General features: G+C 40.1%; 1 protein-coding gene across 1 annotated transcript in view; it reads right to left on the bottom strand.

The window, feature by feature from the left end:
* The window catches only part of LPA (lipoprotein(a)), a 213,677-nt gene that overhangs the window by 135,079 nt on the left and 60,245 nt on the right, over window positions 1–18,353 (bottom strand). Inside the window, 5 exon segments of the mRNA XM_063605063.1 lie at window positions 4,702–4,861; window positions 6,069–6,250; window positions 12,577–12,736; window positions 13,979–14,160; window positions 17,061–17,220. Coding sequence (XP_063461133.1) covers window positions 4,702–4,861; window positions 6,069–6,250; window positions 12,577–12,736; window positions 13,979–14,160; window positions 17,061–17,220 — 844 coding nt within the window.

The raw sequence follows: 18,353 nt of genomic DNA on the forward strand, positions 1-18,353 counted from the left end.
TTTAGATTCAATTTTAGTATTGAAATGTGAGGTGCCACTGCATTCATCATATTCTTTATTGCCTCCGTCCTTTGGTTTTGTTTTTTGTTTTTGTTTTTTAACTTGTGCTTTTGTCTTATAGGTCCTGTGTAATTTATGCTTTAAAGAGATTCTGTTTTCATGTGTTTCTAGGATTTGTTTCAAGATTTAGAGCTCCTTTTAGCAGTTCTTCTAGTGGTGACTTAGTAATGGTGAATTCTCTTAGCATTTGTTTGTCCAAAAACGACTGTATCTTTCCTTCATATATGATGCTTACTTTCGCTGGATAAAAAATTCTTGGCTGATAATTGTTTTGTTTGAGGAGGGTGATGATAGGGCTCCAATCCTTTATAGCCTGTACAGTTCCTGCTGAAAAACTGGCTGTTAATCTGATAGGGTTTCCTTTATACATTACCTGGTGCTTCTGTCTCACAGCTCTTAAGATTCTTGCCTTCGTCTTAACTTTGCATAACCTGATGAGAATGTGCCTAGGCTAAGATCTTTTTGTGATGAATTTCCCAGGTGTTCTTTGTGCTGCTTGTATTTACATGTTCTTTGTGTTTCTTGTATTTGCATGTCTAGGTGTCCAGCAAGGCCAGGTAAGTTTTCCCCAGTTATTCCCCCAAATATGTTTTCCAAGCTTTTAGTATTGTCTTCTTCCTCAGGAGCCACGATTATTCTTATATTTGGTCATTTAACATAATCCCAGACGTCTTGGAGGCTTTGTTCATATTTTCTTATCCTTTTTTCTTTGTCTTTGTTGGATTGGGTTAATTTGAAGTCCTTGTCTTTGAGCTCTGAATTTATTTTTTCTACTTGTTCAGTTCTACTGCTGAGACTTTCCAGAGCATGTCACATTTCCAAAGGTGTGTCCAAAGTCTACTGAATTTTTTATTGTTTTTTTATTAAGCTATCTATTTTTTTGAATATTTCACCTTTTACTTCTTGTACCTTTTTTTTTTTTTTGGATTTCCTTGCATTGGGCTTTGCCTTTCTCTGGTCCCTCCCTGATTAGCTTAATAACTAACCTCCTGAATTCTCTTTCAGGTAAATCAGGAATTTCTTCTTGGTTTGGATCCATTGCTGGTGAACTGGGGGTGTGATGAGCCTTGTTTTGTCATATTACCAGGGTTGGTTTTCTGGTTCCTTCTCATTTGGGTAGACTGTGTCAGAGGGAATGTCTAGGGCTGAAGGCTGTTGTTCAGATGTTTTTGTCCCATGGGGTGTTCCCTTGATGTAGTACTCTCCCTCTTTTCCTATGGATGTGGCTTCCTGTGAGCTGAACTGCAGTGATTATTGCCTGTCTTCTGGGTCTTGCCACCTAGTGAGTCTACCCAGCTCTGGGCTGGTACTGGGGATTGTCTGTACAGAGTCCTGTGATGTGAACTATCTATGGGTCTCTCAGCTGTGGATACCAGTGCCTGTTCTGGTGTAGGTGGAGGAGGGTGAAATGGACTCCATAGGGGTTCCTAGCTTTGGTGGTTTAATGCTCTATTTTTGTGCTGGTTGGCCTCCTGCATCAGCTATACTAGTGTGCAGAGGGACTAGAGGTGGGTGGGCCCTAGAACTCCAAAGATTATATGCTCTTTGTCTTCTGCTACCAGGGTGGGTAGGGAAGGACCATCAGTTGGGGGTGGGACTAGGCGTGTCTGAGCTCAGACTTTCCTTGGGCCCGTCTTACTGAAGCTTCTGTGTGGTGTGGGGGTGAAGTTCCCAGGTCACTGGAGTTGTGTACCTAGGAGGATTATGGCTGCCTCTACTGAGTCATCTGAGTTGTCAGGGAAGTGGAGGGAAGCTGTCAGTCACAGGCCTCACCCAGCACCCATGCAAACTGAAGGGCTGGTCTTACTCCCATCATGCCCCCAACTCCCCAACAGCTCCAAGTCTGTTTCCAGGTGGGGGGAAAGTCAGGCTTGAAAACTTGCCTGAGGCTTTCCACCTCCCAGCTGTGAAAGAAAAGGGCTTTAGTCCTTCCCCCACCTGTGAAGTCTGCAAACCAGATTCATGCCCTCCCCCAAGTTCTGGCCAGGAGGCTTCTCCCCCTGTTCAAATTGTTAGAAAGTTCAGGTAGAGCAGTCCTCCCTGTGGAGTTTTACCCTCTGTTCCTTTGGCCACCCTTCTGATGGATCCCTGTGGTGCCAGGCAGGGATGAGCTGCTTGGGGATCCAGCAAGCTCCCAGGTCTTCTCTGCTGCTTTCTCTACCCCTATATTTCGCTTGGCTCAGCTCTCTAACTTTACTGAGCCCCAGGTAAAGTTGGGAACTTCTCCTGCAAACAGACTTTCAGCTTCTCCAGTTGTGGGGTGCGTTTGAGGGAGTAAGGCCTCCCTTTTCCGCTTCTGCAATTGGGGAACTCACAGTATTTGGGGTGTCTCCCTTATCCTGCAGGAGCAGTCTGCTTCCTTCACACGGTCTGTGGGTCCTCTCAGGATTGCTGGTCTGTTCTTGCAGTCAATATGGGGCTAAAATTCACAATACGAGCCTCCGCATGCTGCTCTGTCCAGAGCTGCAGTCTAGTCCTGCCTCCTGTCTGCCATGATCCCTCACCTCTTGGGTTTTTCTTCTATTACTTTAAAGATGTTACTTTATCGTTTCTGACTTTCATTGTTTCTGATGAGAAGGCATCAGTCATTTGTGTAACTGTTCCTTTATATAAACAATCTTTTTTCCTCTGGCTTATAAAATTTTCCTTGCTTTCTTTGATTTTAGACAATTTAACCAAGAAGATTTGCCAAAGTAAATCATACATTTTTACTTTTCAAAATCATATTTCTGATTGATTAGTTTTCTTGAATCTGTGAGCTTCTTATTTTCTTCATATTTGGAAAGTTTTCAGCCATCACTGCTTCAGGCATTTTTTCTGTTCGAGTATCTCTTTCTTCTCTTGTGATATCTGATCACAAGATCAAATGATCATATGTATATTTTAAATGTTTTTGCTAATTCCATCATTTCTGTCATTTCTGGGTCTATTTGTATTGAGTGATTTTTCTCCTGGTTATGGATCACACTAAATGCTTCTTGTATGTCTAGTAAATTTTTAAATTTATGTCACATATTGTGGATGCCAGATAACTGAGCAATTTGATTTTGTTGTTTACCTATGAAGAGGTTAAGTTTTCTTCTGATGGGCAACTAATTTATGTTGAGATGATTTTGGTCTTTCTGACTTGCTTTTCAATTTTGGTAGGATTTTTGTGGAGTAGACTTTGCTCTTAAAATACATCAACTCTGTTTCCAAAGAGTGGCTTTTCTGGGGTCTCTACTGAATGCCCAAGATTTGCAATGAGGTCTCTTTTCTAGCTGGTAAGAACTCAAATATCCCCCAGTGCTTTGTGAGCTCTGCCATCTCCATTGAACTCACTGTTCCCTTGTAGTTGTTCTTTCCCCAGTGGCTGTTCTTTGTCCTACTTTCATTGTGGAATCACTCCCTGTGCAAATGCAGATTTATATTACACTGAGGTGACTTCTAGGTACATGACCGTAGCTCTTTATCTCCACAAATTCTTTCTCATTATTACCAAGTGTAGAAAATCCCAGCTGCCTTTGTAATCCCAAACTCTGGTGTCTCTCAGTTCATCAAGACTGCTGTGGTCTGCTTGGGCTCCATCTCTTTTTCCTTCAGTCCATGATGAAATACAGCACACTTATGGGGTTGATCACATTTGTTTTCTGTTCAAAATTATCTCAATACACTACTATCTGTTGTGCAACATGTGAAAACAGTATTTTCATATATTTTATAGTCATTTACTTCCAAAAGGCTGTTATGCTTATACCTGTTTTTTGTCCATGTACCTGTCCATTTTACTTTTCAGCATTTGTGTACTTCCTGACTCCCATCCGCCTTCCTGCTTTTGCTCTTCAATTCCTGGCAACACATGTCCTTTCAGACCACTGGTGCTTCAGGCCCAGTGTGTTTATACCCGTATGTATGTGTGTGTGTGTATATATATATGGGTATATATATATACACACATGCACACATATATTTGTGTGTGTAAATGAATATCCAGTTACATATCTGAATATTTATATATAAATATTTAAAATGTTATATTAAAATATATAAAAATACTCAGACATACATAGTGGAACAATATAATTTTTAATGAAATATTAAAAATATATAAATTTATACAAAAATTTAAATATAAAATTTATACACAAGTATATAAATATTCAGACATATATAAATATTCAGATGTTTGTGTGTGTGTGTGTATATATATATGTATATATATATATATATATACATATATATATACACATCTTAATTTTTTTTTTTTTACTTATTACCCATGACAAAAATGGCAAACAAACCTTCGGGAATTGAAATTTAGAATGACAGAATTGCACGAGTGAAAGATGACATTGATTTTTAGTGGGCATTGTGGAATGGTGCTGTGTTTAAGCTTTGGTCATTTATCTTCTGAGCTTTACATTAATATGACTTCGCCACTTCCGTATATTCTACTCCTTCCATAAAACTATTAGGAAAGATAGCAGGCCTAAAATTTCTCTTCTCTTAGACTCTTTGCTCAAAAGCAAAGGTCCTGAGACATTTTGCCAAAATGTGAGTCTAAGAGAAATTTGTCCCTAAGAAGTGAGCTTAAAGCATGGCTCTTCTAACCAATATTTGAGTTGGCTGTTGTTCCTCTTATGGTTTTAATCAAATACATACGCATTTGGGTAGTTTTCTGGGGTCCTCTGATGCCAGTGTGGTATCATAGATGACCAAGATTGACAGGTCCTTCCTGTGACAGTGGTGGAGGATATGCCACGATAACTCCGTCCATCACCATGGTAGCAATCCTGGACCACAGGGCTTTTCTTAGGTGGTGCTGAAATTAAAATAAAATAAATCATACTCAGTAATTGCATGAGCAGAGAAACATGGGAGATAATTTATGTCACATACTGGAGAGTAGCCTCTGAAAATTATTACTATTCTTTTTTCTACTAGTAGCAAAAGGATGTGAAAAGACCCAGTAGATTCATAGTATTCTAGAATTTTAATAAGTTCATAGAAACATTATTTTTAAATCTAAAGATAAAGAACAGAGGAGAATGCTGGACATTGGAAATTACATTCATGTGCAGCTCCATCGCATGAATCTCTGCTGGTTTTCATGAGAACCACAGGGCAGAAGACCAGAATGCAATGCATTCCTTGGTGCAGGCTGTAGGAGGTGACTGGTGGTCAGTCAGGGGCTGACACAAGACCCTTGCACATTTCCCTAGACCATTGCTCATACCAAGGCAAAAGGCTTAATCTTTTGAAAATTTGGGCAGGAAATCATCCTACATTTAGGAGTGTAGGCAAAGACTCATTGTTTCTCAAGGAGGGTTAGAGACAAACAACTTATTCCCTTGGAGGAGAGAGAGGGAATCTTCTGGTGCCCAGAGTCCTGAATTGCAACAAAGCAGAATTCTCTTCCTCTTCTTCTGTAGACTCACTGCCAATGCAGCTTTCATGAGAACAAGAGGCAAGAACACCTAGAAATTTCTAACTTCAAAGCTGAGGTGAACAGAGCCTGTGAAAGACTGAGATAGGCCAGGGAGAGACAGCATTCGTTGGTTACCTCCTGCTATGTAGCCCCAGGACAACAGAAAAATAATGCAGTCTCCTTAGGTTTCTCTAGGATATCATACTCAAAGGCCATGTTCTTAAGAAACTGCAAACTGTAGATTGCAATGAAAAAGGTCTATTTTAAATCACTGGAAAGGCTTATTGACTTGGAAATCTTCACCTATTTGGCAGGTTGTTAGAATATCCATTTTGGCTAGGACACTGAAATGACCCATTTAATAACCAGGGGAGTGGTAAGTCCAGTGCCCTGGTGGGTCTGTGCCCTTCCTAAAGACACTGCCTCCTCACGGGGTGCCAAAAATCACAGTTCTGGATCCCCCAGGGAGGGCGCTGAGGCTTTCCTCCACATTGCAGACCCTCAACCAACCCTCCAGTGTACCACTGAAGGCTTCTGCATCAGTAAGATTTTCCATGGTTTTTCATCCCAGTATATAGATGTCTAACCACAAATTTCTTACCTTGTTCAGAAGCAGCCTCTGTGCTTGGAACTGGGGCCACTGTGGGAGTTGTGAGGACACTCGATTCTGTCACTGGACATTGTGTCAGGTTGCAGTACTCCCACCTGACACTGGGATCCAGGGTGTAACACCAAGGGCGAATCTCAGCATCTGGATTCCTGCAGTAGTTCCTGGCCAGGCCACTGCAAATTTCAAAACAACACAGGTCACCAGAGATGGGAGAATATTCAAGGGCACTTAGCGCCCTCTACATTTTGCTGTAACAAAGTGTTAACAAGTGCCTTTGAAATATTCCCATTATACCACAATAATATTGCCACAAGCACAAATGGTCTTCAGCTTCAACTTTTGAACAACTGTGGACACATCACAGATTATAATTTTTGTTTTAAAACATCAAAAGTAGTATATGCTCTCTATGAAAACTGAGATAATACATGTCTGTACAAGAAAGGATCAGAATATCTTCCTTTCACCTTCTGCCAAATACTTTCCTCCAGAATAAATGACACAGATTTTGAAGTATGTATCTTAGATTTTTTAATGCGCATACAAAGATATCTCTGTCTGTCTAGCTCTTTGTATCTCTCTCTATAAGACTATATAGTAATATGTAAGTTGGAACTCAAATACATTTCCCCAAGGAAGAAATGGCATCCAAGATTATATAATTCCCATGCCAGCCCCCTTACTCTATTTACTCATAGTGTAGCATAAATGCTCTACATTTGCAATATAAAATAATAATGAAAATAGTATTACTATAAATACTGTATCTGGTAGAGCAAGTGGGTTTGGGTCTATAGGACTTATAAAAGCTTCCCTGGAAAACTAGCTCCCAGGCAGGATGCTGCTTCTCTAGGATGGGTTCATGGGCACGACCTCCTCTCTTGCTCTCAGTCCATCCTCTGCTGGCTGCAGTCACTCTGGGACTGAAGGAATGGGTGATGAGTTGAAAGAACAGCGGGACCCAAGGCATAAAGGGAGATGGCTAGGTAGACTATGGGATCTGAAGGGGTCAAGTGGCTATGGATGAGTCAGAAAACAATGTAGTGAGAGGCACAGCAGGTGAAGACCCCAGGCTGGAGGAATCTTGGAGAATGCCTTCCCCATTATGCCTCCCAAGAACATTGCTCCAACCTCTCAGAATCCTCACATTCATGACCTGTGGCTGTCTGAGAAAACTTGGAACGTATTATGGACCATGGGAATCCAAAACGGTCTCTGTAGAGACTCTACACATGTGACCTAGTCTCAAGCCCAGATCCCCCATTTGAGGATGTTAGGCAGTGGTTTTTAACACAACTGGACGTATCAAGTGATGTAGCACCTGAAACAGATACCTGCTCTGTTTTTCAGTTGAGTATATTTTCACATAGAGTGAGATGCACAGATCTTAAATGTAGCTGGATGAGATTTGATAAATACATATACTTGTGTAGCGCACACTGCCCTCACGATGCAGAACATTTTCACCACCCCAGAAACTCCCTTGTATGGCTGCTCAATCAATCTCTGCTACCCTCTTCCCACGGCCAGTGGCAAATGCTATTGGTTTCTTTCACCATAAATTATTTTGTGTCTTCTATAAACTCACATGAATGGACTCATACAGACTATACACTTTGACGTCTGGCTTCTTTCCTTAATATATTTTTGAGCTTTGTTCATGCTTCTGAGACTATCAGTAACTTGTTCCTTGTTGATGAATAGTATTCCTTTGTATAAATATACTGGAAATTCTTTTTTCATTTTCTTTTGATGAAACCATTTAAATAGTTTTCATTTTCTTTTGATGAAAACATTGAAATAGTTTTTATTTTGAGTTTATAAAACATAAAGCTGCTATGAATATTTATATAGATTTTTGTGGACTTATGTTTTCATTTTGGGGGGTAAATATTCAAGAATAGAATTACAGGTTTGTAGGATAGATGCATATTTATGGAACTTTATAAGAAACCATCAGACTGATTTTTTAATTTGTTGTATGATTTTGAACTTCCACCAGCATATGAGAGAGTGGCACATTCTAGCTCCAAATCGGTGACACCACTTATTATTGTGTCTTCTTAACGATATCCATGTACACTGGATGTTCAGTGTCATCTTATGAGGGTTATAACTCTTGATTTTTGATGGCTAAGATGTTGTGCACTTTTTCAGGTGATTGTTGGCTCTGTGTGCATCTTTTCCTAAGAAATGACTATTCAAGCCTGTTGCCCATTTTGATTAGGTTGTTTGTCCTCTGATTAGTGAGTGGGAGAAATGTTTCTATACTCTGGATACAGGCCATTTGTCAGATATATGGATGAGAGTGTTTTTCTTCCAGTGTGTTACTTACTTATTTATTTTCTTAACAGTGATATTTGGTGAGCATAAGTTTTTATTCAATGAAAGTCCACATTATACTTTGTTTTCTTTTACAGTTAGTGTTTTCTGGTTCTTCCCTCAAAAAATTTTTCCTTCTCCAAGGTTATAAGATACTATACTTTTTCATAGCAGTTTTATATTTCAGCTTCAGAATTAGCTGTTACATTGAGGTCTAAGAGCTATCTCAAATTAATTTAATTTGAGTCATACAGTAGGATTCAAGCTTCACGTTTGTTATAGTTTTGTTCTATGGCTATCCAGTTGTTTCAGACCAATTTTGGAAAAAAAAATTCCTCATTAAATTGCTTTGCTACCTGTAATGAAAATAAATTGACCATATATGTAAATTTATGCTGACCCTTTTCTGTTTTTGTTTGCATATGTTTTGCCCAATACTATGTATTTTTTGTTTGTTTGTTTGAGAGAGAGAGGGAAGGTTTTAATCTGTCTCCCAGGCTAAAGTTCAGTAGCACAATCATGGCTCATTTCAGCCTCCACCTCATGGGCTCCAGTGATCCTCCCACCTCAGCTTCCTGAATAGCTGGGACTACAGGCACATGGCACCAAACGTGGCTAATTTTTTTAAATATTTGTAGAGATGAGGGTCTTGCTCTGTTGCCCAGGCTTGTCTGCAACTCCTCATCTCAGACAATCCTCTCATCTTGGCCTCCCAAAATGTTAGGATTACAGCCAAGGGGCCCAGCCAATACCATATGTCTTGATTACTGTGTCTTTATGAGAATTTCCATATTACCATATGCATCTATCCCACAACTTGTGATTTTATTCCAAGTTTTTTATTCTTTTTAAAGATTGTCTTGGTGATTCTAGCATATACATTCTGTTAGGTTTTCAAGAAAAGACTGCAGCAATTCTGCTTGGGTGTGGGTTGAAGCTAAAGATCAGTTTTGTGAAAAGTGACATTGGATTTTTTAATCTATAAGCATGACGTGTCTTTATTTAGATCTTCTAATTTTCTTCTCACCAATGTTATGTAGTATACACGGTATAGCTCTTTTGCATATTGTGTTAAATTTATCAATAAAGTTTTTTTGTTTTGATAGTATTTTGTGGTTTTGATGCCAATTCCCATATGGTATTATTTTTCTTCTACTTACATAGCATTCTTTCACATCTTTTATTACATAATCCTGCTGATGAAACATTCTTTTATTTGTTCTTTGTTTTTAGGAGGACAGAATATGTACTTACGTAACATTCATTTTCAGTGGAATTGTTTGCTGTGCATAGCGTCTAAGCTTGCTGAGTTTTTTTCCTTCTTTTCACTCTAAAGGTGTTATTCCATTGTTTCTGACTTGATCTTTTTTTTTCTTCTTAGCATGTTATTTCATTTTTTCTGACCTGATCTTTTCTTCTTCTTACTACTCTAAAGGTGTTATTTCATTGTTTCTGATTTTATCTTGTTTTCCTTCTTACCACTCTGAAGGCGTTATTCTGTTGTTCCTGATTTGATCTTTTTTTCTTTCTTACACTCTAAAGGTGTTATTCCATTGTTTCTGATTTGATCTTGTTTTCCTCCTTACCACTCTAAACGTGTTATTTTGTTGTTTCTGATTTGATCTTTTTTTCTTCTTACCACTCTAAAGGTGTTATTCTATTGTTTCTGATTTGTGTTGTTTCTGATGAGAAGGCATCAGTCATTTGTGTCACTGTTACTCTATGTAAAGGTATGTTTTTTCCCTTGGGCTTCAAATAAGATTTTACTTTCTATCTTTGATTATGGACAATTTAATTATGATGTGTCCAAATAAATCATACAGCTTTACTTTTTAAAATCCTATATCTGATCCATTGAGCTTCTTGACTATGTGAGTTTATCATTTTTTCTATATTTAGAAAGTCATCAGCCATCACTGCTTCAAGTATTTTTTCTGTTCCAATATCTCTTTCCCCTCCTCTGTGACTTGCTTTAAACAAATATTAAATATTTTGATATTTTCATAGATGTCCTTGAGGCTCTGTTTATCTTCTCAGGCTTTGTATAAGCGTGCTATGGTTTGCACCACCCTAATATTTTCTAGTTAGCTTTATCATCTGTACTATCTAATATGATTATAAGGACATGTAGTGATTTTCTCATTAAAGAGATGTCTTTTTTTTCAGTTCTTGACTCTCCATTTGGTCCTTTTACAATTTTTCTTTCGTTGATATTATCCATTTATTTATTTCTTGTCCACGCTTTCTTTAAATCCTTGAACACAATTATGATACATACATTTTAAATCTCCTTGCCAATTCTGTTATTTTTATCATTTTGGGGTCTATTTGTATTGACTGATTTTTCTCCTGGTTATGGGTCACACTAAATGCTTTTTGTATGTTTAGCAAATTTTTAAATGTATGTCACACATTGTGCATACTATATAATTGAGCAATTTAATTTTGTTGTTTACCTCTGAAGAGGTTGTTTTCTTCTGACAGGCAATTAATTTACTTGGAGATCATTTGGATCTTTTTAGACTTGGTTTCTAAGCTTTTCTAGGGTGTTTCTGGAGTAGACTTTATTCTAGGAATGCATTAATTCTACTCCTGAAGTATGGTTTTTTGGGGTCTTTGCTGAATGCCCAAGATGTTCAATGAGGTGTCTCTCCTCAGGCTGGTCAGAGCTCAAATACCTCCCAGTGCTATGTGAGCTCTGGCATCTTCATTGAGCTCACTGTTCCCCTGCAGTTGTTCTTTCCCCAGTAGCTGTTCTTTGTTCTCCTTTCTCTCCGGAAACTCTTTCTGTGCATACACAGATTTCTGTTCAGCCAGAGACTTGAAGAGACTTCTGTGTGTATTCCTAGAGCTCCTTTTCTCCACAAATACTTTCTCATTATTACCTAACCTAGAAAATCTCGGTTTTATTAGGAAACAAAACTCCAGTCTCTCTCCCCAGTTTAGCAAGACTGCTGTGGAATGCTTTGGTTAAAACTCTTTGCCCTTAAGTCTAGGAAGGGTAATTATGGGGTTGATCTTATTTGTTTCCCTTTCTAAACTATCTCAGGTTGTACTGTCTGCTGTCCAACATGTGCAAACAGTTTTTCCATATTATTCATACTCACTTATGGCAAGAGGCCAGTTTTTGTCAGACATGCATTTTTTTGTCCATGTACCTGCCCATTTTAATCACCACATCTGTTTACTTCCTGACTCTCATCTGCATTCCTGCTTTTACTCTGCCTGACAACCCATATCCCTTCAGAAAACTGGTGCTTAGAACCCAGTGTGTTCATACAGGCTAGTACTCATATATAAATATGTGCACTCATTTCTATTTTCTTCTTCTTCTTCTTCTTCTTCTTCTTCTTCTTCTTCTTCTTCTTCTTCTTCTTCTTCTTCTTCTTCCTCTTCTTCTTCTTCTTCCTCCTCCTCCCCTTCCTCTTCCTCTTCTTCTTCTTCCTCTTCTTCTTTTCTTCTTCTTCTTTTTTTTTTTTTTGAGATTGAGTCTTGCTCTGTCACCCAGGCTGGAGTGCAGTGGCATGTTCTCGGCTCACAGCAAACTCTGAATCCCAGGCTCAAGTGCTTCTCCTGCCTCAGCCTCCCAAGTAGTTGGAATTACAGGTACCCACCACCATGACCGGCTAATTTTTTAATTTTTCGTAGAGATGGGGTTTTGCCATGTTAGCCAGGCTGGTCTTGAACTCCTGACCTCTGGTGATCTGCCCGTCTTGGCCTCCCAAAGTGCTGGGATCACAGGCCTGAGCCACTGCACCCAGCCTGAATTTGTTACTTCTGATTCGTGTCAAAAATGACAAACACAAATTTCACTTCAGGGAATGGAGGATAGAATGATAGATTTGCATCGTTGAAAGACTGCATGGACCTTTAGTGGGCATTGTGGAATGATACTTTGTCTCAGCATTTGGTCATTTGATCTCCTTAGCTTTACATTAATGAGACTTCACCACCTCCATATATCCTGCTGCTTCCATCAAATTGTTATGAAAGATAGCAATCCTAAAACTTCTCTTCATTCAGACCTTTTGCTCAAAAGGAAGTTTCCTGAGACATTTTGCTACAAACTCTGAGTCTATGAGAAATTTGGACCTAGGAAGTGAGCTTGTAGCATGGGCCAGCTAAGAGAAATTTTAGTTGACTATTGTTCCTTTTATGGCTAACATGATAGACATACGCATTTGGATAGTATAATGGGATCCTCCGATGCCAATGTGGTGTCATAGACGACCAAGACTGACATGTTCTTCCTGTGATAGTGGTGGAGAGTGTGCCTCGATAACTCTGTCCATCACCTCGGTAGCAGTCCTGGACCCCAGGGCTGTTTTCAGTTGGTGCTGAAATTAAAAGAGAAAATCAAGCTCAGTATTGCCTAGAAAAGGGAAACGTGAAAAAAATTATGACACACAAAGTGGAATAATCTGAGGATTAACAATTTACACTCTTCTATATTAGCATGCAAATTGAAATGTAGAATAAAAATACAAATAGACTTATAGGATTCTAGAAATTTAATAAGTAGTCATAAATATTTTAATTCAACCCTGGAAAACAAACAAACAAAGAAACAAACAAAAAACAGATCAGAGTGCCTATACTTCAAAATTACACTCATGTGAATGGTCTTTTGCTTACACCTCTTCTGGGTGTTCATGAGAACAAGGCAGGAGACCAGGGTGCCATGCATCAAGCTGTGCAGGCTATAGGTGGTGATTGGCTGTTAGTGGGGGTATACATGAAACCCTTGCACACTAGACCACTGCTCCTCCAAAGCAAAAGCCTTCAGATTCTGGGGTGTGGGGCAGAAAAGGATCTTGCATCTAGGACTTGTAGGTAAAGACACATTGCCTCTCAGGGAGAAGGAGTACAGGCCAAAATTTTATAGCCTAGGAGGGGAGACAGGGAATCTTGGGCCCAGGATCCCTCATTACAAGAAAGCTGACATCCACTACTCTTCTTCTCAAAAAACAACGGAGATAAATGTTCCATGAGAAGCAGGGACGAGAACACTGAGAAATCCCTTCCCTCAAATCCTAGGTGTGGAAAGCATGCCCAAGATGAAGGTAGGCTGGGGAGATAAACAATTCGGTGGCTATGTACTGCTTCAAAGTCTCAGGACAATACGGATCTAATGAAGTCATGTTAGGTTTCTCAAGAACAACAGCCTCAAAAATGGCATTCCTTCAAAATGGTAAAGCTGAAGACTGCAATAAACACTGCCTACTTGAAGAAAGGGCTGGACAGGCTTAGGAGCTTGGTATATCTTCACAAGTTTGGCAGGATGTTAGAATATCCATCTTGGCTAGGACACTAATATGATTCGTTTGATAACAGGGAAGTGATAAATCCAGTGTCCTAGAGGGTCTGTGCCCCTTTTAAAGACACCATCCCTCACAAGGCACTCAACATCCCAGCTCTGGTCCCCCCAGAGAAGGCACTGAAGCTTCCTTCCCATTGGCTGTCCATGACTTCACCTTCGACTTCCTGTGCAGCATGGAAGGTTTCTGCATCACAAAGATTTTGCAAATCTTTTTATCCCAATGTCCGAGGGTGTGGTTGTCTGACTGCAGGCTTCTTACCTTCTTCAGAAGGAACCTCTGTGCTTGGAACTGGGACCACCGTGGGAGTTGTGAGGACAGTTGATTCCATCACTGGACATTGCGTCAGGTTGCAGTACTCCCATCTGACACTGGGATCCATGGTATAACACCAAGGGCGAATCTCAGCATCTGGATTCCTGCAGTAGTTCCTGGTCAGGCCACTGCAAATTCCAAAACAATACAGGTCACCAGAGATTGGAGAAGATACAGCACCACCTGGCACCCTCTATGTTTTCTTATAACAAAGTGTAAACAAGCAAATTTGAAATATTCTCACTAAAGTCCCATAACACTCACAAATGGTCCTCAACTTCTAAACAACTGTCAACATTTCAAAGACAGATTATGATTCTTATTGTAACACATTCAAAGTAATCTATGCTTTATAAGAAAACTGAGAGAAAACATCAATGTGTACCAGAAAGGATCAGAATACCCTCCTTCTACCTTCTGCCAAATACATTCCTTTGGATTAACTGAGAGGGATTTTGAAGTGTGTCTTGGAGATTGTTTCACGCACATACAAATGTTTATCTGTCAGGCTGTCTGTAAGTCTCTCTATAAAACTGCATGATCTATTCAGTGTTTGATTTGCTGATTTGTTATTTACCTAAGGAATCCATCCACATGATCTACATTCATGAATTTATTTACATACAGTTGATCTCAATAACTACTTCTCAGCTTTCACACCTGGAGGATGCTCTAGCAATGGCACCTCTCTCCTGTTACTCATGATGGTGATGGATATGCTCCCTCCTTGGTCTGTCATCTGTTTAGCCCGACTTTGGCCAATCATGTAGACTTTTCAAAGAACCTAACTTTCTGTTTCATGGATTTACTCCTTTGTTCGTCTATTTTCTTGTCCACTGAATGTCATTGGTTTGGACTATTTTCTTCCATCCTCTTTCCTTGTGCCTTATTTGCTTTTCCTTGCCTAGATATTTAAGCTGTGATCTTAGATCAACAGCTGTCAAAGCTGTTGTTCATAGGAACCCCCTTTTTTTCTTCTTAGCTTTGAATTGGGGCAATTTAACTATGATGTATCCCAGTAAATCATAGAGTTTTGCTCTTTAAAATTCTATACCTGAGTCATTTAGCTTCTTGACTATGAGTTTCTTGTTTTCTGTATATTTGGCATGTTGCGAGCCATCATCGCTTCAAGTATAATGTCTGTCATGATATCTTTTTCTTCTCCTTCTGTGACTTGCCTAACACATATATTAAATGTGTGGATTTTTCCTAGATGCCCTTGAGGCTCTGTTGATTAATAGGTTCAGTCTTTGTGTGTGTGTGTGTGTGTGTGTTTCTGTCTGTCTGTTGGTCTGTCTGTCTGTCCTGTGATTTGTGTAGCTCCTATTGAATTATTTTCTAGGTCACCTTTCCTACCGTAATGTCTAAAGTGATGATAAGGCCATCCAGTGAGTTCTTCATTAGAGATGTACCTTTTCTCAGTTCTTTAATTTTCATTTGGCTCTCCGATTCTTTTCTTTTCTCTTGCTATTCTGCTTTTGTTTCTCTCATGGTCAGCTTTTGCTGACATTTTCCTGAAACACAGTTCTCAGAGGTGCATTTTAAATGTTCTCACCAATGTCATCAATTCTATAATTTCTGGGCCTGTTTGTGTTGAGTGATTTTTTCTCCCAGTTATGTATCACAGTGAAAGCTTCTTGTGTCTCTATTAAATTTTTAAATAGAAGTAACGCAATAGGAATGCCATATAACTGAGCAACTTGTATTTGTCCCTTGCCTCTAAGGGGGGTTGAGTTTTTTTTCTTGTGGAATGCAGTTAATTTACTTGGAGATCATTTGGATCCTTTTAGACTGGCTTGGAAGAAGGGTTGTTGGAGTTTTTCTGGAGTCACCTTGATTCTAGGAATAAGATGATCCCAATCCCAAAATACAGCTTTCTTTGGTCTCTACTGAATGCCCAAAATGTAGTGATGTGTTTCTCCTCTGAGTGGTCAGAATTCAAACATCCCCCAGTGCTATGTGAGCTCTGGCATCTCCATTGAGCTCACTGTTCCCCTGCAGTTGTTCTTTCCCAAGTAGCTTTTCTTTGTTGTTCTTTCTTTATGGAAACTCTCCCCGTGCATACGCAGCTTTGTATTTAGCCAAAGCCTTGAGGAGACTTCTGTGTGTATTCCTGGAGCTCCTTTCCTCCACAAATCCCTTCTCATTCTTAGCCAGCCTAGAACACATCAGCTGCCTGAGGCATCACAGACTCCAGTCTCTCTCCTCAGTTAAGCAAGACTGCTGTGGTCAGCTGGGCTCCATCTGCTTGTCCTTCAATCCAACACGGTGTCCAGGAAGGAAGACAGGTTAATGATGAAGTTGATCTCCTTTGATTCCCTTTCTCAGTTCTCTCAAGCCTACCATATCTGTTGTCCAACCTGTGAAAACTGTTTTCTCATGTATTTGATAGTCCTTCATGGCAGAAAGGCTGGCATAGCCAGACATAGGTTTCTGTCCATCTTCCTGAATGTGTAACTCTTCAGCATCTCTATACTTCCTGACTCTCAGCTGCCTTCCTACTTTTGCCCCTCATGGGCTGGCAACACATAGCTTTTCAGACACCTTGTTCTCAGAACCCAATGTGTTTATACAGGGTAGAGGAGAAAGTGATCGGAAGATCTCTAAGTCAATATAGATATCCTTCACTTGTTACCCAAGACAAACATGGCAAACACAACCTTCACTCCAGGGCTTGGAGATTAGAATGACAGAATTCCCTGGTTGAACTATTGCACTGGTCTTTAGTGGGCATTGTGGAATGGTGCTATTTCTAAGCACATGGTCATATGTTCTTCTGAGCTTTCTATTCATGAGACCTCACCACCTCCAAGTATCCTCCTACTTCTATCAACTATGAGAAAAGAGAGCTGGCCTGACATTTCTCTCCTCTCAGACCCTGTGCCCAAAGCAAGAAGCCTGAGACATTCTGTCCAACATTCTGGGTCTGAGAGAAATTGGGTCATAAGAAGTTAGCTGGAAGCATGGCTCTTCCAGGAGAAATTTAAGTGGGTGGCTGTTTCTCTTGGGAGAAAACTCAAAGACGTACCCATTTGGGTAGTATTCTGTGGTTCTCTGATGCCAGTGTGGTGTCATAGAGGACCAAGACTGACATGTCCTTCCTGTAACAGTGGTGGAGAATGAGCCTCGATAACTCTGTCCATCACCATGGTAGCAGTCCTGGACCCTGGGGCTTTGCTCCGTTGGTGCTGAAATTCAAAGAGGAGAAATCAAACTGAGTAATTTCCAGAACACAGAAGCATGAGAAAAAAATCCATGATAGAAACAGGACATCATCTCTGAAAATGACGACCATGCTCTGTTCTACATTAGTAGGCAGATGGACATGCCAATAACAAAGCTCAAAGATTCATAGCATTCTGGAACTTCAATGAGTTTTTAGAAAGATTTTCTTTAAAACCTGGGCACCAAAGGACAGATCAGAGTGCCTATCAGTCAAAGTTGCACTCATGTGCCTGTTCTTTGGCAAAGATCTCTTTTGGGTGTTCCTGAGAACAAGGCAGGAGACCAGAGTGCCATGCATCAGGCGGTGCAGGCTGTAGGTGGTGATTGTCAGTGGGGGCAGACATGAAACCGTCACACATTTCTCCAGAGCACTGATCCTCCAAAGCCAAAGCCTTAAGTTTCTGGAAGATGGGGTGGGAAGTGGTCCTGCATCTAGGACTTCCAGGCAAGTACACATTGTCTCTCAGAGAGGGGTACTGGCCAAAATTTTATTCCTTTGGAGGGACGGCGGGAAATCTTGGGCCCAGGATCCTGCATTGCAACAAAGTAGACATCCACTACTCTTCTTCACAAATAGCAACACAGATACGTGTTCCATGAGAAGGAGGGGCAAGAACACTAAGAAATCCCTTCCATCAAAGCCTAGGTGTGCAGCACCTGCCTAAGATTAAGGTAGACAGGGAGATGGAGCATTTGCTGGCTATGTACTGTTACCTAGACCCAGGAGGATATGGAACTAAGTAAAGTCATATCAGGTTTCTCAAGGATGACAGACTCAAAAACCACATTCCTCTGAAACTGCAAAGCTGAAGTTTGCAATGAGTACTGTCTACTTGAAGAAATACCAGGAAAGGCTCATGATGAGCTTGGTAAATCATCACAAATTTGGCAGGATGTTAGAATATCCATTTTCACTAGGACACTGAAATAATCTGTTGAATAACCAGGGGAGTGGTAAATCCAGTGCCCTAGAAGGTCTGCACGCTTCCTAAAGACACCACCCTGTCACGGGGTGCCAAAAATCTCAGCCCTGGTTCCCCCAGAGAAGGCGCTGAGGCTTCCTTCCCATTGGCTGACCCTGAGTCCACATTCAAAT

This window comes from Pan paniscus, chromosome 5 (genome assembly GCF_029289425.2).
Source record: "Pan paniscus chromosome 5, NHGRI_mPanPan1-v2.0_pri, whole genome shotgun sequence".
NCBI lineage: Eukaryota > Metazoa > Chordata > Mammalia > Primates > Hominidae > Pan > Pan paniscus.